This window comes from Oncorhynchus keta, chromosome 19 (assembly GCF_023373465.1).
Source record: "Oncorhynchus keta strain PuntledgeMale-10-30-2019 chromosome 19, Oket_V2, whole genome shotgun sequence".
NCBI classification, from domain to species: Eukaryota; Metazoa; Chordata; class Actinopteri; order Salmoniformes; family Salmonidae; genus Oncorhynchus; species Oncorhynchus keta.
This window is the reverse complement of record NC_068439.1, coordinates 54,305,789-54,326,463: the sequence shown is the minus strand read 5'-3', so window position 1 is coordinate 54,326,463 and position 20,675 is coordinate 54,305,789. Positions and strand designations below refer to the sequence as shown.

Below are 20,675 nucleotides of genomic sequence, written 5' to 3'. Positions count from 1 at the left end.
AGTGCTGGGTTACGAAAGTGGGTTGTTTTTAACCAAGCATTTTTTCTTCTTCTCTACGCTGCTTCAGTTGGGCTAAAGGTGATAATGCTAGTGTTTTCCATTTAGCACCGGTTACATTTTCCACTTCATATTAACCAGGCTACTTTACATTTTAAAAGTTTAAATTCTCTAGTCCGTCGAGCCCTCTTCCAGCTCGAATGAACGATATGTGTCTTCTAGTGATCTATTGATAGGATAGGCGCCTGTCAGTCACCAAGCGAACGATGACAGGGAAACGCAGCAGCGACGAAGAAGCAACGCTAGAGGTTTCACTCTCTCGCCAAAACCTGTCAAAAATGAAACTTTCTGATGAGGCAAAGTGAATGCAGTGCGGGCATCTAAACGCTTTGTGTAGCCATTAGCGAGGATGCTAATAAAAACACTTCTGGTTGATGAAGAGGCTTTCCCAAAGACCGTCTCAATTACATGTTAACTACAAGTTAACAAGTTATGCTTCCTTGGCAGAATGATATACTAATTATTTGAATAAATCCAGTGGGTATTTGTTTTGCAAACTCTACCATCACGTGTGCACTACAAAAACAGCTAGGTGAGCACTTCAAATAAACAGTAACTACACCCAAAATTCCTCCAGATTCTTCAGACCTCAAAAGTGGTCTCCTGGTTCGGTTTAAGCATTGCTGTGGACGTGTGATTTTTCAGAGTGAGAATGGGGAAACCTGAAAAAAACGAAACCTTAAATTGTTCTGTTTTAATAAAATACATAATTTGAAAAACATACATTGTGGAAATTCATATCTTGCCGTACAACTGTAAATAAGACTCATCTCGAGAGAAGTTTAAATGTTAACAGGTTTGTTGTCTTAGTAGTTCTCTTAGTCCTGATCATGTACAGTTCATCAATTTCCTTTACTTTTCTCTCATTTTGTTACAGCCTGGATTAAAAATATATTAAATTGTAATATCATGTCATTGTTGAATACTCATTTCTGATTATAATGCACAGTATATCAGCAAGGTAGAATTCAATGTCTATAGTGAACATTTTTCATGTTCAATGTTTGAGCTGCTTTTTAAAGCAAAAGTCGAATTGAAAACATTGTTGAATTTGATTTTCATAAAAGCAAGCTAGGACCGATGGTTTGGTTAGCTAAACTAGCAAGTCGGTTTGGTTACGAAGGCGCCTACTGTAGCTATCTAGTACAATTGCAAGCTACTTCAGTGGATGTTTCACGCAATTATATTGGCAAATGGACACTTTTCTAGCAGCAAATGTGTTAAATTATAGCCATTGTATAAAAGGGATAATCAACTCGGGGTTCTATGCTTTCTCTGGAAAATAATGCAACTCCCTGGAAGGTCAGTTCCTCTCCGCTAGTGTGTTGTGGAACACACCGTCCACGTCGTTCATTATTTTCCAGAGAACGCATAGCCCCTCGTTGACTCAAGACATTTCCGATTTATTTAAGTATTCAACCCATTTTGTTATGGCAAGCCTAAATAAGTTCAGGTGTAAATATATGCTTAAAAAGTATTGTATGTTGCATGGGCTCACTGCGTGCAATAATAGTGTTTTAACATGATTTTTAAGTGACTAATGCGGCCCTAAAGTAATACTGCAAAAAAATGTGGCAAAGAAATGCATTTTTTTGTTGTCCTGAATACAAAGCGTTACATTTGAGGCAAGTCCAACACATCACTAAGTATTTTCAAGCATGGTGGCTGCATCATGGTATGCTTGAAATCGGGCACGGACTAGGGAGTTTTCGGGGGGATAAAAATAAATGGAATACAGCAATGAGCAGAGGCAACATCCTAGTGGAAAACCTGGTTGTCTGCTTTGGAACAGACACCGGGAGGCGAATTTACCTTTTCAGCAGGACAATAAACTAAAACACAAGGCCAAATCTACACTGGAGTTGCTTACCAAGACAACATTGAATGTTTCTGAGTGGCCTAGTTACTGTTTTGACCTAAATCGGCTTGAAAATATAGGGCAAGACTTGAAAATGGCTGTCTGGTAATGATCAACAATCAACTTGACAGAGCTTTTAGATGAAAAAAAAAAGAATAATGGAGAAATATTGTACAATCCACGTGTGCAATGCGCTTGGAGACTTACCCAATAAGACTCATCTGTAATCGCCGCCAAAGGTGCTTCTACAAAGGATTGACTCAGGGGTGTGAATACTTATGTAAATTAGATTTCTGCAATTACATTTTTTTTTTTATACATTTCCCCAAATTTCTAAACGTGTTTTCCCTTTGTCATTATGGAGTTTTGTGTGTAGATGGGTGAGGTAAAAAAAATACATCTATTTATTCCGTTTTGAATTCAGGCTGTAACAACAACAAAAAAGTCAAGGAGTAAGAATACTTTCTGAATGCACTGCAGGCCTAGACCTCGACAATATCAAGAACAACTTACAATATACTGAATTCATACATTTTCAGTCATTAAAATTGTGAAGTCATGACTTTCCTACACAATACCACAACAAATATTTCCAATCTGAGAGGTAAACTCATATTCAGTATGCAGTAATTTTGCTGTGTATTTCAGATGGAATTAGAATGTACCAGAGGCCACAAATAGAGCTCTGACCCGGGGACACCTGGCTGGCTATGTTTTCTATTCACTTGTGGAAAACACTGCAATTCTTATGCTAATCACATGCCTAATAATATCATTATCATTATCATGTGACACAGTAGCACTTTGGAGCTGACCTACTGGGCGCTGTGCTGATAACTGCTGCCATAATGGCACACGCTGTGTTAAGAAGGCTAGCACCTGATAGCAGCAAGGCTAGCCCCTGATAGCTACAGTACAGTGTGGAAAATAAGAGCAGACCTGTGTGGCCATATTGCAAGATGCTCCATTAGTCGGAGAAAAATGCATATGCTGGATGCTTGAGTCTCCAAATCGTCACAAGGCTTTTCGTAATCTATGTGTTATAATCGAGCAGGCAGGCAAACATGTTTTAATAGGACAGCAGTGAAAGTGGCCCTTCTGCAGATTAGGTCTCACTGTAGCCCAATGAATGGTCCAGCCTACTTGTCACGACTGTGAGTTTATGGCTCATCTGCAACTGAACCTTATCTGTTGCCAAGGTAAACACGTACTTGGTCACACTTTCTATTTTGTGATATTATATGTCTGTGTGAAATCTCATTCTGAACTCCATTCTGTAATGTTAGTCCTTATCGGGTTTGTGGTTTAGTGTGCAGGCCTAGTTGATAGGCCTTCAGCCAAACAAGCCATGTCTACCAATATGTAGCAGTGAGGACACTGTACTCTCTGGCCTTGAGATAGTCTAGTTCTGTCCTGTTTTTGTTATGTGGCCTTGTCCAAGACTGGTGTGAACCAGCATTGATTAGTTTGTGTTCCGTGCCTTTTTTTGTCTTTGGTCTGCTGGAGAATAGGCTACTTTCATTCTTTTCTGATGCATTAAGGACTCTTGTCTGAGAACAAATGCCTATGTCCTTTTTGGTCTCTCCTCCTGTCCCTGGCTGCCCTTACCATTTTAATCAGTATGTCTTTCCTATCAGCGCTTTGGTTTATCTGCTAATGGTCTGCTGATTGCAAAGCCAAAACTTTGTTGTTACGGTTTCCTCCAACACAGCGTATTGTGATTCTGCAGTCTCTCTTTTTAGAAATGACCCGTACAACAGGAAGACCTGTCTCCTTTGTGATTTAGCCCTGGGGAAGCCAGCAAAGAGGAGAAAACCGTTAGTTCCTAATGAGGATGATGCCTAAAGGGATGAGATGCTGTTACTATGAACCATACCTCGTGTCAGCGGTTTTGATACAGTGTGCACAGTGCTGCTGATCAGATAGGTTACTGATCCCTGTTTTAGGCTTGTGGAGAGACATGGGTGGAAAACTAGACTCATCGTCATGATAACACGACCATGTTTAAACCATCAAAGAAGCATTATTTGGCGAAATACATAAATATGTGCTATGTTTTCCCCGTAAAACATTTTAGAAATCTGACTTGCTGGGTAGATAAACAAGGTGTTTATCTTTCATTTGAGCCATTGGACTTGTTAATGTGTGGAGGTTAAATATTTTTAGGAATACTTTTGCGTTCCATGCGCCACCTTCCAGCTGAACGTGGGGGGGGGGGGGTTTATCTACCCAGCATGTCAGATTTCTAAAATGTTTTACGGGGAAAACATAGCACATATTTATGTCAAACCACCACCGAAGACACAGCTAATTTGCATAGCCAAGTTGAAAAAAATATGCAATCAACAAACGCAGGATTAAAAGAAAAATAATGCACTAACCTTTTGAAATCTTCATCAGATGAGAGTAATATAACATGTTACACAGTACATTTATGTTTTTTTCAATAATATGCTATATATATATCCATAAATCTCTGTTTACAATGATGCATCGTTCAAAAAATGCTAGTCAAATGTCCTGAGAAATGACGATAGCTCCGGCAGATAACGTCAGCTAACAAGGAATACACATCATAAACTTTGACTAAATATGCATGTTCTACATATATATAGTTAGATACACTTCTTCTGAATGCAATCGCTGTGTTACATTTATTTTTAACGTTACAGGTTTCGTTCACTAGGCTATACTATGAGTCGGTGCTCAAAAAGTAGCATTATGGCTCTATCTTGGAGTCCACACAAACCCAAATTTACCACATAAATATTCCCTTACCTTTGCTGTTCTTCCATCAGAAGACCTGGAAGGAATTATACTTACCAAAAACAGCGTTTAGTTTTGCAGTCTGTGTCTTTCGGTTCTCAAACACGACACATTTCGGTTGAAATGTAGCCAAAAGTCAAGTGGATGCGCACCAAAACGTCAAACTTACATATTATATGTCGACTAAACTTATCAAACTAAGTTCATAATCAATCTTTAACATGTTATAAAGGTGTACAGCAATCGTGAGGACGAACAGAAACGCATGCATTGTATAATCGATCTTGGAAAAAAGACAGGACCGGAGCAGAGCGCGCATAAAAGTGACCTGTTTTTCCGTGTGACCGAAAGGTTTCGGCCCGCCAAAACTCTCGTGAGCACGCGATTCTCACAATGAGAAGCCCCATTGAAAGCTGAGATCGCGCTGAAGACAGAGAGACTGTTCCCAGACCTGTAAGTGCTTGGGAAGGGTGGGGGCGATGACGTCAAAGTTGGGCCAACTTTTCTGATGAGAGAGTTTGGGAGAATGACTGCCCTGAGAGTTCTGCTTTACATACAGACATAATTTAAACGGTTTTAGAAGCTTTAGAGTGTTTTCTATTCAATAATATTGTTTATTTGCATATATTAGCAACTTTTGACAAAAAAATAATATGTTTACTATGGGCACGCAATTACTCCAGCGGGGGCAGTAGACATATGTCACGTCACGCACACAATTTAATTGTTAAGAATGTTTATCCTCGTGATGTCATCAGAATGCTGGTATGGTTCTTATTTGGATTATGACGTGAAGGCTGGACTTTTCTGGATGTTTTTTCTTTTTAATCTGATATACTAAGAATGCCAACTAAGTGACCTTAAATATGACCATTTTGACATAGTTTCTCTTTATCAGTTTCAGGTCTTGTTATTCAACGTTGAAGGAGAATTTGGAGGCCTTTCATTCTTTGACGGACCTAGAAGAAATGGGCACAACCAGGGCAGTAGCAGCTGACCCATGATGCCACACTGCAGGACTGTGACCAGCCATGCCCTCCTCTCCAACATTTACCAGAAGGGGCTCCTCTCCACCCGACAGTTTGCTCCCATAGGCCAGAAATACAACTACACCATACAAGAGGAACGATGGCAAGGACTTGTTTGAACTATGGCACGCCAGCAAGACAAAGGTGAAGTCCCCCAACATCTGATACCAAAAGGAAAACCACGATCAGGTAGATCCACTCAGATGACATTTTATCCATTTTATGAGGACAAAACAAGTCGATTTAACAATTCTGATGGTTTAGCGGCTACACTGTTTCACCATGTTGACGAGGTTGCACCATGGCTGCTGATCCCTGTAGACTAGTAGAGACTCCGGCGCTGAGCTAAGCCCAGTGACCCTAACCCATGATGCAGCGTAACGGTGGCGGGGTGGGGCCCGGCGGCCAGCCGTGGCTGCTGCGGCGCGTGCGCCTCACCTGGCTCAGCTTCATGCTCTTCTTCATCCTGGTTTTCTTCCCACTCATCGCCCACTACTACCTCACCACCATCGACGAGGCGGGCGGCCCCGACAAGCGCATCTTCGGCCCGCGGCCCGGCGGCGAACTGTGCGAGACCAAGCACGTGCAAGACCTGTGCCGTATCCGCGAGTCAGTCAGTGAGGAGCTGCTACAGCTGGAGGCAAAGCGGCAGGAGCTGAACGGGGAGATCTCCCGGCTCAACCTGCGCATCGAGGCGTGCAAGCGGAGCATCGACAGTGCCAAGCAGGACCTGCTGCAGCTGAAGAATGTCATCAGCCAGACGGAGCACTCGTACAAAGAGCTGATGGCCCAGAACCAACCCAAGCTCTCTCTGCCCGTGAGGTTATTACCCGACAAGGACGACCCAGGCTTGCCCCCGCCCAAGTCTGCCCGTGCCTGCCGCCTGCGCTCCTGCTTCGACTACGCCCGCTGCCCGTTGACCTCTGGCTTCCCTGTGTACGTCTATGACACGGCCTCCTACCCCTGGGGCGAGTCCCTGGACCCATTGGTCAAGCAGGCCTTCGCCACCTCGGTAAAGAGTAGCATCTATGTGACGAACAACCCCAGCATCGCCTGTCTGTATGTGGTGCTGGTTGGGGAGCTGCAGGAGACTCTCTCCTCCCCCCTCCCGGCTTCCTTGGAGCTGGAGAAGCAGCTGAAGGCTCTACCCTACTGGAGGTCTGATGGACACAACCACCTCCTAGTCCATCTTTCCAGGAAGTCCATGACGCAGAACTTCCTGTACAATGTGAGCACGGGCCGAGCAGCAGTGGCCCAGTCTACCTTCCTGGAGCAGCAGTACCGCGAGGGCTTTGACTTGGTGGTGTCCCCGCTGGTCCACGCCCTCTCTGAGCCCAACTTCCTGGAGGTGCCGCCCCAAGTGCCCGTCAAGAGGAAGTACCTGTTCACCTTCCAGGGCGAAAAGGTGGAGTCTCTGCGAAGTAGCCTGCAGGAGGGACCGCACCAGTCCTTTGAGGAGGAGATGGAGGGAGATGCGCCAGCCGACTATGATGACCGCATCATCGGCACGCTCAAGGCGGTTCAGGACAGCCGTCTGGACCAGGTGCTGGTGGAGTTCACCTGTAAGAGCCCGCGACCCAGCCTGCCTACCGAGTGGGCTCTGTGTGGCGAGAGGGAGGAGCGGCTCGAGGTCCTCAAGGCCTCCACCTTCGCCCTGGTCATCTCCCCCGGGGACTGTCAGTTGGTGGCCTCTGCAGGCAGTAGCATGAGGCTGTTTGAAGCCCTAGAGGTGGGGGCCATCCCTGTGGTGCTTGGGGACCACGCTAGGCTGCCCTACCATGAGCTGATCCGCTGGAGCGAGGCAGCCATCATGGTGCCTAAGCCCCGCATCACCGAGCTGCATTTCCTGCTGCGCAGCCTATCAGACAACGACCTGCTGGCCATGCGACGACAGGGCCGCTTCCTGTGGGAGACCTACTTCTCCACCTCGGAGAATGTACTGGGCACCATCCTGGCCAGCGTCCGAACCAGCATCCAGGTGCCTGCCGCACCCATCCGCGAGGAGCCCGCCCAGGAGATCCCCCACAAAGCAGGCAAGATGGCCGGCACGGACGCCAACCTGGCCGACAACGGTGACCTGGACCTGGGCCCCGTGGAGACGGAGCCACCCTACGCCTCGCCGCGCTTCCTCCGCAACTTTACCTACACATCAGCCAACACCTACCAGACCTGGAACCGTGCCCCGGGGCCTTTCCATCTGTTCCCCCACACGCCGCTGGACCCCGTGCTGCCCTCGGAGGCCAAGTTCCTGGGCTCGGGCACGGGCTTCCGCCCCATTGGCGGCGGTGCTGGGGGCTCGGGGAAGGAGTTTCAGGCAGCGCTGGGTGGTAACGTGCCCCGGGAGCAGTTCACAGTGGTCATGCTGACCTACGAGAGGGAGGAGGTGCTAATGAACTCCCTGGAAAGGCTCAACGGGTTGCCCTACCTCAACAAGGTGGTGGTGGTGTGGAACTCCCCCAAGCCTCCTTCAGACGACCTGCTGTGGCCAGACATCGGCCTGCCCATCGTGGTGAGTACTTTCCACCGCCGCTGAATACAAAACATGCCCCCTCTGCTAAGTGCTCACTGCTCAGACTGAACAATATGATTGAATGGGAGAGAGTGATCTGAAAGGCCCTGCTCGTTCTACCCCATTCTGAAATGCAAATAGTGTAACTTGTGTCGTGGCGCAGCAGTCTTGGAAGGCCGTGTGTGTCTGAGAGTGTGCTCAAGCCCATTGGTCTCGCTGCTGAAACTCATTTAATCTGCTCTCCCTGCTTCGCTTACAACACTGCAGGGCAGCCGGACAAATTACATCGGCTGATATAAAGTGTGACGTCCACAGAATAGGTCTGTCTTTTAGAATGGAACTCAACAGAATACTCAAGTATCCCAATTACACTGTCTGTAGGAAAGAGATTCCCTCTCTGATCTTGAATGACTAGCCTAATTGGTCCACGCATTTGACAAACCGCATAACTATTGAATGCTATTAGATCATTTCATACTTTCATGTTTTTTGTTAGATGGGTTAGCCTAATAAAGCTGTTGATAAAGGAGGGGCTGAGTGGTTTGGACCATTACCCCGTGCTATACTTTTGTGAAATGCCACATTAAATGGATAGTGATGCAAAACATACTGTTTTTGCTCTGTATTCAAAGTCCTCTATCTTGAAAACTTGACTACCGACATGCACATATTCTTGGGATTGTATTAACAGTGAACTAATTAAGAAAATACTCAAATATTTTCAATTTAATACTTCTCCTGTCCTGCAGGTGGTGCGCACGGAGAAGAACAGCCTCAACAACCGCTTCCTGCCCTGGGACGCCGTGGAGACGGAGGCCATCTTGTCCATCGACGACGACGCCCACCTCCGCCATGACGAGATTATGTTTGGGTTCAGGTCAGTTAGAGGGGAGTCTGGGACCAGTCATTGGATCCAAAGCTCTTTGGAGAAAGAAAGTGTACTTTGTTTTGTGCCTCATTGATTTTCAAAGTGATGCATTTTTCTTTGGAACCCAGCAGAAGGATGATCTGTCTACAGATATCGACAAGCATCGTGTGAATCGACACTTAGTCCAAAAGTTTTAAAAAATATATATATATATATGACCTCTGCTGCACATATATATATATATATTATAATAATAATGAAAAATAAAAATAATTATGAAAAAACGCACGCTGACATTTTGAAAGCATTTTCAGCTCAGTACCACACCATAAACCAAAACATGGCACTAATGCAACTGACCCTGATAGATCAACAAGAGAGAAATGGACCGTGTTGACTTTCAAACGCCACATGAGCATACAGTACTAGACTTGCCTCACCTTGAATATCACATCAGAGCCATGTGCAAAGCTACATTGTGGGATTCAAAACAGAGGAGAGAGAAAAAAGCCGAGCTAGGGAATGTAACACCTCTCAAATCCATAGACGGCGCTCTACACGCAGTGACTGGACGTATTTTTAAACCATATCTTGAAGCTATACGTACTTTGTTTCCAGTCTTTGTTGTTTGTAAACAATGGAGAAATACAACATTGGCCTGTAATTTTGGGTTATGATGAAGATAGATCATTGCCCCCTAAGCCATTTATTGATAAGTTACATTCTTCAAGAATCAATGGGTAAATATTGATTCTTGACCATTTGAACAGCTTCCCAAAATCCCCGACTGCAGTATTGTCCACAGGTTTTACCACTTTTGCAGCGTGTCCAGGCAGGCACCGTATGAATGGGGTCATTTATCATGAAGTATCCTGTAATCATTTTTTCCCTCACCAGAACCACGGCTAAATTCCCACTGGGACGTTCTATAGCGTGGGTGTAATGGGAATGTACTAGATCTCAAAGGGAAGGGGTTATACTCTTGTACGTGCCAAGCATCCAGAAGTAGGAGCGTGTCGTCTGATAACAGCATGTAGCTGTTGATACTCCCCAATCAGTGAGCACGTCCTTGTATTCTCGTGTGCGTCTGTGTGCACGTCCGAAAATAATACACAACAGAACACACATCTCTTCTCCTTGTAGATTGCCGTCCTCGCTGACGAGCTGTTGGAGACCTTTTTGTCAGCTGTATGATTTTCCTTATAGGCCTACTTGTACAATACAATATGAATATATTGTGGTCTCATTTTGATGCAATTCTCCTCAGCTCATTCTCCCCAGTATATTGCTGCCTTTTTCGTCATGTTTCTTTTGGTCTGGTTGTGTGGATCAGGGTGTGGCGGGAGGCCAGGGACCGCATCGTGGGCTTTCCCGGGAGGTTCCATGCCTGGGACGTCAACCACCAGTCATGGCTCTACAACTCTAACTACTCCTGTGAACTGTCCATGGTGCTGACGGGCGCCGCCTTCTTTCACAAGGTACTCCCCCTCTTCCCTCCCCCGTCGTGACACCTTTCAACCCCGTGAGCCCTGACCTCTGCTGCACGTCGCTCTGTTCGGTGGTCCTCTGTAGCTCAGGTGGTAGAGCATGGCTCTTGCAACACCAGGGTAGTGGGTTTGATTCCCGGGACCACCCGTAATGTAGAGCGTATCGGTGACTGCAAGTCACTTTGAATAAAAGCATCTGCTAAATGGCATATATTATTATATCATACAGTGTATTCAGAAAAACTTTTTCCACATTTTGTTGTGCGTTACATACAGCCTTATTCTAAAATTGATTAAATAGTTTTCCCTCATCTACACACAATACTGTATAATGTTGAAGCAAAAACAGGTTTTTAGACATTTCTGCTAATATAAAAAAAACTGAAATATCACAAGTATTCAGACCCTTTACTCAGTACTTTGTTGAAGCACCTTTGGCAGCGATTACAGTCTCAAGTCTTCTTGGGTATGATGCTAAAAGCTTGGCATCTGTACTTGGGGAGTTTCTCCCATTCTTCTCTGCAGATCCTCTCAAGCTCTGTCCGGTTGGATTGTGAGCATCGCTGCACAGCTATTTTCAGGTCTATCCAGAGATATTTGATTGGGTTCAAGTCTGGGCTCTGGCTGGGCCACTCAAGGACACTCGGAGACTTGTCCCGAAGCCACTCCTGCGTTGTCTTGGCTGTGTGCTTAGAATCGTTGTCCTGTTGGATGGTGAATTTTCGCCCCAGGCTGAGGTCCTGAGTGCTCTGGAGCAGGTTTTCATCAATGATCTCTCTGTACTTTGCTCCGTGAATCTTTCCCTCAATCCTGACTATTTTCCCAGTCCCTGCCTCTGAAAGACATCCCCACAGCATGATGCTGCCACCACCATGCTTCACCGTAGGGATGGTGCCAGGTTTCCTCCAGATGTGACGCTTGGCATTCAGAACAGAAAAATTTGTTTCTCATGGTCTGAGAGTCTCTAGGTGCCTTTTGGCAAACTCCAAGCTGGCTGTCATGTGCCTTTTACTGAGGAGTGGCTTCCGAACTGGCCACTCTGGTGGAGTTCTGTAGAGATAGTTGTCCTTCTGGATGGTTCTCCCATCTCCACTGAGGAACTCGGGAGCTCTGTCATTGTGACCATCTGGTTATTTTTTTTTTTTATTTCACCTTTATTTAACCAGGTAGGCTAGTTGAGAACAAGTTCTTATTTGTAACTGCACCCTGGCCAAGATAAAGCATAGCAGTGTGAACAGACAACACAGAGTTACACATGGAGTAAACAATTAACAAGTCAATAATACAGTAGAGAAAAGGAGAGTCTATATACATTTTGTGCAAAAGGCATGAGGAAGTAGGTGAATAATTACAATTCTGCAGATTAACATTGGAGTGATAAATGATCAGATGGTCATGTACAGGTAGAGATATTGGTGTGCAAAAGAGCAGAAAATAAAATAAATAAAAACAGTATGGGGATGAGGTAGGTAAAAATGGGTGGGCTATTTACCGATAGACTATGTACAGCGGCAGCGATCGGTTAGCTGCTCAGATAGCTGATGTTTGAAGTTGGTGAGGGAGATAAAAGTCTCCAACTTCAGCGATTTTTGCAATTCGTTCCAGTCACAGGCAGCAGAGAACTGGAACGAAAGGCGGCCAAATGAGGTGTTGGCTTTAGGGATGATCAGTGAGACACCTGCTGGAGCGCGTGTTACGGGTGGGTGTTGCCATCGTGACCAGTGAACTGAGATAAGGCGGAGCTTTACCTAGCATGGACTTGTAGATGACCTGGAGCCAGTGGGTCTGGCGACGAATATGTAGCGAGGGCCAGCCGACTAGAGCATACAGGTCGCAGTGGTGGGTGGAATAAGGTGCTTTAGTGACAAAACGGATGGCACTGTGATAAACTGCATCCAGTTTGCTGAGTAGAGTGTTGGAAGCAATTTTGTAGATGGCATCGCCGAAGTCGAGGATCGGAGGATAGTCAGTTTTACTAGGGTAAGTTGTGGTGTGAGTGAAGGAGGCTTTGTTGCGGAATAGAAAGCCGACTCTTGATTTGATTTTCGATTGGAGATGTTTGATATGAGTCTGGAAGGAGAGTTTACAGTCTAGCCAGACACCTAAGTACTTATAGATGTCCACATATTCAAGGTCAGAGCCATCCAGGGTGGTGATGCTGGTCAGGCGTGCGGGTGCAGGCAGCGAACGGTTGAAAAGCATGCGTTTGGTTTTACTAGCGTTTAAGAGCAGTTGGGAGGCCACTGAAGGAGTGTTGTATGGCATTGAAGCTCGTTTTGACACTCCGATTTGACACACTGAACTCTGTCTGCAAAGTAATTGGTGAACCAGGCAAGGCAGTCATCCGAAAAACCGAGGCTACTGAGTCTGCCGATAAGAATATGGTGATTGACAGAGTCGAAAGCCTTGGCCAAGGCCCTTCTCCCCCGATTGCTAAATCTGGCTGGGTGGCCAGCTGTAGAAAGAGTCTCGGTGGAGGCCACTGTGTTCTTGGGGACTTACAATGCTGCAGAAATGTTTTGGTACCCTTCCCCAGATCTGTGCCTCGACACAATCCTGTCTCTGTGCTCTACGGACAATTCCTTGACAATTCCTTTGACCTCATGGCTTGGTTTTTGCTCTGTAATGCACGGTCAACTATGCAACCTTATTTAGACAGGCGTGTGCCTTTCCAAATCATGTCCAATCAATTGAATTTACCACAGGTGGACTCCAATCAAGTTGTAGAAACATCTGAAGGATGATCAATGGAAACAGGATGCAGCGGAGCTCAATTTTCGAGTATCATAGGAAACGGTCTGAATACTTATGTAAATAAGGTATTTCTTTTTTTGGGGGTTTATTAAATGTAAAAAAAAAAAAAAACTGACTTTGTCATTATGGGGTATTGTGTGTAAAATGAAGAGTAAAATGTTTTATTTAATACATTTTAAAATAAGGCTGTAACGTATCAAAATTGGGAAGGGGTCTGAATACTTTCCGAAACCTGTCTTCTATAAGATACATCACCCTCATCCCTCCTCTCCATGACTTCCTTGTACTTTCTTTGGTCTGATCTGTCTCACCCTCGTTGTACCTGGGCCATATTCATTAGGCACCAAACGGAAGAAAAGAACGTAAAACAGAGGGATGACTTGTCCACTGGACGCGCTAATTTTCTGTTGCACTTTCTTCTTCTTTTTTTTTTTTACACTGAGTGTTCTAATGAACGGAATGCCGGTTGATTCCCTCGTATGTTTTGTCTCTCTGCTGCAGTACTACGCGTACCTGTACTCGTATGTGATGCCGCAGGCCATCCGCGACATGGTGGACGAGTACATCAACTGCGAGGATATCGCCATGAACTTCCTGGTGTCACACATCACCCGAAAGCCCCCTATCAAGGTCAGTGGGGCGCACACACACACACATATACTCCAAAAAGACACACACACCCCCGGGCACTGTTTATTTATATTTCTGCTCACTTAGCCAACCATTACTCAACCTGACATGCTCAATATTCTGTGGCAAATTATAAATCAGAGCACAACAAGATTGGATTGTTGCCCTACGCTTGCGTCTCCCTCGACATCTATTTGCAAGACATTTATACTAGTATATACATATTTATGGATAGTGAACTAATTATGCCAATCGAGCCAGGGGGGATTTTGGGACCTGGAATCTTGGAATATTCCCAGGTGTTCCATTCCGGAATTAAAACAGGCTTCGATGGCGGGTGTGACTTGACAGCAAGTTGTCCCTGGTAAGAATAAGGCAGGTGAATAATGCATGTGGTGGGAGGTAACCTCCTATAACCAATGAGTGTCTTTCCTTTTCCTGGAGAATCAACCCTAAGAGTCAACCTTATTTTATACACTGTAATATGTGTCACGGTATTCAATTCTGTGCAAGTATTCTGTCCCAGTATTCATTGGCACACACTGCCATATTTTACGACCACATGTTCATGGTATCGACAAAGCAATCAAAATGGTTGTAGCATTGTGATTAGATACACACAGACACCACCCTTTCCATTTCCTCCCTCTTAGGTGACGTCTCGTTGGACCTTCCGCTGCCCCGGCTGCCCACAGGCCCTGTCGCACGACGACTCTCACTTCCACGAGCGCCACAAGTGCATCAACTTCTTTGTCAAGGTGTACGGCTACATGCCCTTACTCTACACACAGTTCCGCGTGGACTCTGTGCTCTTCAAGACACGTCTGCCCCACGACAAGACTAAGTGCTTCAAGTTCATCTAGCCCAGGGCTAGGCCCAGCTAAGGAAGTTGGGCAGAACGGAGCAAGAGAATGAGGAACTTGGGCAAAACGGAAGAAAGGCGGAAGAGGGAGCAGAGAGGGCTGGTTCTGAGATGGATGGAGGTTTTGGGGGTGAGGGCCTACACCTAAGAATTGGATCTAGGATGTACAATAACAACCCTCTCCAGTTAATTGGCTGAACCCCCTCAGAGCTGCCCCCCCCACACCTTTACTGGAACCCCTGATAGGCTGGAAGCAGAGAAGGGCCGCTGCCAATCAAAAAGCCTTTTCATTTGTTTTCTGTCCTCATGTCATCTGTGTGTTTTATCAGCAACCACTACAGATTCAATTTTTTGCGCCACTTTTTATGGGCACGAGGGGTGGTAACACTGCCTACCCAAGGACTTAACTTGACTCTCAGAGCCAAACTCAAACTGACAATGTAAACGACTGGTTTTAAACTGACACAGGGAGAGCGAGACCGAGAGACAGTGGACTGTCGCAGTGGGTCCTGAGCTCCTGAATCGCTAGCTAGACATGTAACCTTTTGGGAGAGAAACAAAGGGGCAAAGGCATATACGGTTTGTCATTGCACTCATTTCTTTATTTTATTATTTTTTTTACTCATTTTACATTTATCTACTCTACTCTTGTATCTGAAACCGCGAGAGAAGCACTGATGGTCGCAGAAGTATTTTTTTTCGGTGATCTTGTTTTTTTTGTTTTTTTTTAACGTGGTGTTTAATTTTGTAAATCCCAATCTCGACGTGGGATCGACCAAGATCCTCTTGTCGTTGGCAGACCCATAGAAATAGAATTACTAGAATGGGCAAAGCCCCTCAGACCATGGCATTCTCAGAGTAGATTGTGTTTCTATGGGCAGACCGAAGCTAACTCCAGACAGAGTCCCGTTTGTCACTCTGCCTCTCAATGACTACAGATGGAGACTAAAGAACAGGATTATTAGGCCACAAGTTCTATATATTTACCCCCTCCCCCCCTCCCCCGAAAAAAAATTGCTCAAATATTCATAGGAAAATGGGAAAGCAATTACCTAACACTTTTGTTAAGGCTACAGCAGACTACAATGGTTTTAAGCTGGACCGAAACACTTAGTAGGCCCTGTTGTTTTCAGAATGGTTGTCACCAGCCGTCACTGAGCGTTTACACGGCTTTTTGTGACTTTTTGGATCTTGGTGGTATTAGGCTACCTATCAATGGTCGGTGTTAAATGACGGGTTAGTCGTTCCTATATAGTCCTCTAATGAAGTGTTCAGTAATGGAGGAGGGTGAACTTGCCCTTAGATTCTGATATTGGGTCAGTTTTGCATTTCCCCCACCAATGGTTAAAGGCCCAGTGCAGTCAAAACCGTAGATTTTTGTGTTTTATCATGTATTTCCACACTGTGAGGTTGGAATAATACTGTGAAATTCTGAAAATGGTGACGCCTTTTTTAGTGTAAGATCTGTTTGAAAAGACAGACAATTCAGCCTGTTTTGGTGGGAGGGTGTTTTGGCCTGGTGACATGACCAGGTGGTAAATAAGACTTTCAGACCTCTCTGCCAACAACAGCTCAGACCACTGCTCTTTGCTAAGAAGCTATTTTTGTTTTCAATTCAAATGGTCAAAAAGAATCACAGTAAGGTACTTGTTACCCAGAAGTGATTTGATATTGAGATACAAATGGCTGCATTGGACCTTTAAGGTTAGGATTGGGGGAGGAGAAGCTGATCCCAGATCTGTACCTAGGGGAAGACTTGACCCCGGAACATTTAATCATTGTTTCAATTGGGCACTTTTGGGAAACACAAGTCTAAACATATCAGACCTTAGTGCAAGGAACTGAAAAACAAGCTTATTTTGGTGTTTCTATCCCTCATCATCATCACAGTTCCATTCAGTATTAACCTCCAAAATGAGCTGCTTCTCTGTACAGCGTCTCCACATCCGGTCCCTCAAGTTTCATTTTGTAACGATTGATGCTCAATGAATGTTTTCTTTGCCAAATAGGTACGATTTTAACTGCTGAAAAACAGCACAATGTTTTGCAGAGTGCACAATGTGAACGCTTGTTAATAGGATACGGTCTGGTACACCCTTTTACCCCCTCACCTCTTTTAGACAGCTCCCCCCTCTTAAAAAAAAAGAAAAAAAGAAAGTTGACTCCCCCCTCACCAATTGAAATGGCAGTGCCTATACAGCCCTTATAAATGAACGTGCTTTGACCTTTTCTGGCTTCATTCCATTGATTTGACTTGAGGATCTAATCTGTAACACTAGATCCTTTATTTGAGATGATTCAGGAGATGTGATGACACTGTTGATCAGCAATAGGAATCTATTTGATTCCGGGAAGTTCAAACTATGGAACTCCACATTATCATCCCCATGATGTCTGTATATTTATTGAATTGAATATATAAAATGGGTATACTAAGGCTTGCTTCTGAAGGGGTTAACTTTGTGACTAGAAATGGTGGCTGCAATAAAAATGAAACGTGATCTTGGTCAACAGAACCTCCTCACCTGACTGACCACGCATCACTGGTCCACTTCAACATCTATTCCACATTGGTTCAAAGTCCTTTCATTGAAATGACGTGGAAACAACTTTGATTCAACCAGTGTGTGTGCCCAGTGGGGGGGGGTCCTCATTAGAACACTAACGAGAACCAGCAGGTGGCATTGACAGCTCGACTTAAAACTCGCCCTAAAACACAGACCTAGGGATCATCTCTAGCCTACGCCAATCCTAACCTGAACCTTTTTAAGAGGTGAAAAGCAAAACTGTCTTTGAGACCACTACAGTCTGGGTATGTGCTCAAACCTGTTTTTGACTGACTCAGTCAGCCCATTTGCAATAATGTGCACTCACACATACCAGTGGCTTGAGTTTGAGCTCCAGATGCTGTCTGAAAAATGACCTGGCTGACAGACACACTCCTAACATTTCCAGGGGCAGGGAGGGGTCGACTCGGGTGACATCTCATGCAGTGCTTTGGAAGTCCCACCTCTCCCCTCCCCATTTTCCCCCTCGGCGGACAATGACACAGCTGGTTTTTCTAGTGTCAACAGATGAAGAGGGCCAGGAAAAAGCCACCAATCATTCCTCTAGCTAGCTGTTTAAGTGTTCTGAAACTATGCGCTCATGGGACTGTTTCCCCCAACACACCCAGCCCTGGGTCTTGTTCATTAGGCACCAAACAGACTGAAACAGGAAGTCCCTACCTGAAGTTGGTCCAATACATAAAAAAAAAAATAAAAAAAATCTAAAATCAAAAAAACGCTTTAAAGCTGTTTGCTAGTGTGCCCCAATGAATTGGACCCTGGGCTCGGCTACCTGCCAACTGCAACTACTGCTGCCTGCCCTGTTCTGTACCAGACTGACCACTGATGACAGGGTAAAACAAACCGTTGAAGGCCAGACATGGAATTAAAATCTCAACGTTAGTTTAAAGCGTGTCTCTGACTCGTGTTGTTCTTTTGTCGTCCAACTCCCTGTCTCCTCCTTTCACCGCAGAAATGAAAAAGTAGGCATACATTTCCTGACGTTCTCTATTCTCACACGTTATTAGCCACTATGAGCATGTTCATCTTCATCAGTGACACTGGAAGTTAGACTCTGGGGATTTACTTCAGTCAGCATACTGGTGGATCTCAGCGCAATATGTCACCCATCTCTCCATGACTCCATGCTGCACACGGTAGAAACCCTGACCCAATGGTTGTTGGGCGTCGGGCAGCAAGCCTGAACTAAACACTGAGCCACTAACATCACAAGAGGGAGAGATGAGAGACTCCTCCCCTCATCTCCAGCCAGGAGAGCGAGGGAGGAGGGAGTTCTTGTAACAGTAAAGCCGGGGTGTGGTGCTAGTATGAGACTCTAGTGTTCACTTCTGCTTCTCGGTGGCAGCCATCAAACATGTTTCACAGTGAAATGTGAAATAAACCCTGTGTTCCAGGCCTGCTTCAGAGTCAGCATGACACACTCTGTGGAATCCTGCTTGTCATACTGTACACCTTTTGTAGCATAACTTCAGTACCCATAATGCTCTGTTTCACCAGTGATTCTCTACATAGAAATATAACGACTTTCTATGGAAGAGCATACTGTAGTGTGGATGAATTAAATATATATTTTCTCGCCCGCCTACACACAATACCCCCATAATGACAAAGTGAAAACATGTATTTTGACATTTTTGTACATTTATTGAAAATGAAATACAGAAATATCTCATTTACATAAGTATTCACACCCGAGTCAATACTTTGTAGAAGAACTATTACAGCGGAGTCTTTCTGGGTAAATCTCTTAAGAGCTTTCCACACCAGGATTGTGCAACGTTTACCCATTATTCTTTTAAAAAGTCTTCAAGCTCTGTCACATTGGTTATTGACCATTTCCAGACAACCAATTTCAGGTCTTGTCATAGATTTTCAAGTAGATTCAAAACTGTAACTTGGCCACTCAGGGACATTCACCGCCTTCTTGGTAAGCAACTCCAGTGTAGATTTGGCTTTGTGTTTTAGGTTATTGTCCTGCTGAATGGTGAAGCAGACTGAACCAGGTTTTCCTCTAGGATTTTGCCTGTGCTTCGTTCCATTCCGTTTAGTTTACAAGCATTCCTTATTGATTACAAGCATACCCATAACATGATGCAGCCACCATTGAGCTTGAAAATATGGAGAGTGGTACTCAGTAAAGTGATTTTCCCCAAACCTAACGCTTTGTATTCAGGACAAAAAGTTAATTGCTTTGGATTTTTTTTTTGCAGTATTACTTTAGTGCCTTGTTGCAAACAGGATGCATGTTTTTGAACATTTGTAATATGTACAGGCTTTCTTCTTTTCACTCTGTCATTTAAGTTAGTATTGTGGAGTAACTACAATTTTTTTTTTTTTTTTACAATGTTGTTGATCCATCCTCTGTTTTCTCCTATCACAGCCATTCAACTCTAACTGTTTTAAAGTCACCATTGGCCTCATTGTGAAATCCCTGCGCTATTTCCTTCCTCTCAGGCAACTGAATTAGGAAGGACGCCTGTATCTTTAGTGACTGGGTGTATTGATACACCACCCAAAGTGTAATTCATAACTTCACCATGATCAGAGGGATATTCAAATAGTTTTTTTTTTTACCCATCTACCAAAAGGTGCCCTTCTTTGCAAGGGATCTTACAATTATATGTATGTGTGTGGTACAGAGATGAGGTAGTCATTCAAAAAATATGTTACACTATTATTGCACACAGAGTGAGTACATGCAACTTATTATGTGACTTGTTAAGCACAAATTTACTTCCTGAACATTTTTAGGCTTGCCATAAAGGGATTGAATACTTATTGACCCAAGGTATTTCAGTCATTTTTCTATTTTTATTTTGTTTTTATTTTACCATTTCCACTGACATGGGGTATTGTGTGTAGGCCAGTGACAAAAAAATCCATTTAATATTCAGGCTTTAACAACATAATGTGGAACAAGTCGAGGGGTGTGAACTTTCTGAAGGCACTGTGGCTTCGAATATGCAATACACGAAAGGTGATGGGTCTTTTATAAGGATGGTGTTGGTTACAGAGTTGTCTGATTCAGTGAGCCACAAAAATTCTCAAATGATGCTAAATGTGATTCTGAAGATGTACTTTGTATTTTGTGGTCTTGAACACATGCACACAAGATAATACACGCTATTACAACGGGAGATGAAATGGCTGTCAAAGAAACCCCCCAAAATAAAAATTACAAATCAGTCAAATGTATGTTGCATAATGTCACAAAGTGTAAAAAATAAGCATAGCTCGTTAGCATAGTTGTTACAGGCCCAGCTGGATTTAACAGTCATGGTAACATCAT

At 44.4% G+C, this 20,675-nt stretch overlaps 1 protein-coding gene across 1 annotated transcript in view; it reads left to right on the top strand.

The window, feature by feature from the left end:
* LOC118398500 (exostosin-like 3) overlaps nucleotides 1-18,280 on the top strand; it is a 48,967-nt gene extending 30,687 nt beyond the window's left edge. The window contains exons 2-6 of the mRNA XM_035793889.2: nucleotides 5,580-8,218; nucleotides 8,968-9,095; nucleotides 10,420-10,564; nucleotides 13,829-13,957; nucleotides 14,611-18,280. Of these exons, the coding sequence (XP_035649782.1) occupies nucleotides 6,077-8,218; nucleotides 8,968-9,095; nucleotides 10,420-10,564; nucleotides 13,829-13,957; nucleotides 14,611-14,820 (2,754 nt within the window). The 5' untranslated portion in view covers nucleotides 5,580-6,076 and the 3' untranslated portion in view covers nucleotides 14,821-18,280. The remainder of the gene's footprint in view (nucleotides 1-5,579; nucleotides 8,219-8,967; nucleotides 9,096-10,419; nucleotides 10,565-13,828; nucleotides 13,958-14,610) is intronic.
* The last annotated feature ends 2,395 nt before the right edge of the window (nucleotides 18,281-20,675 follow it).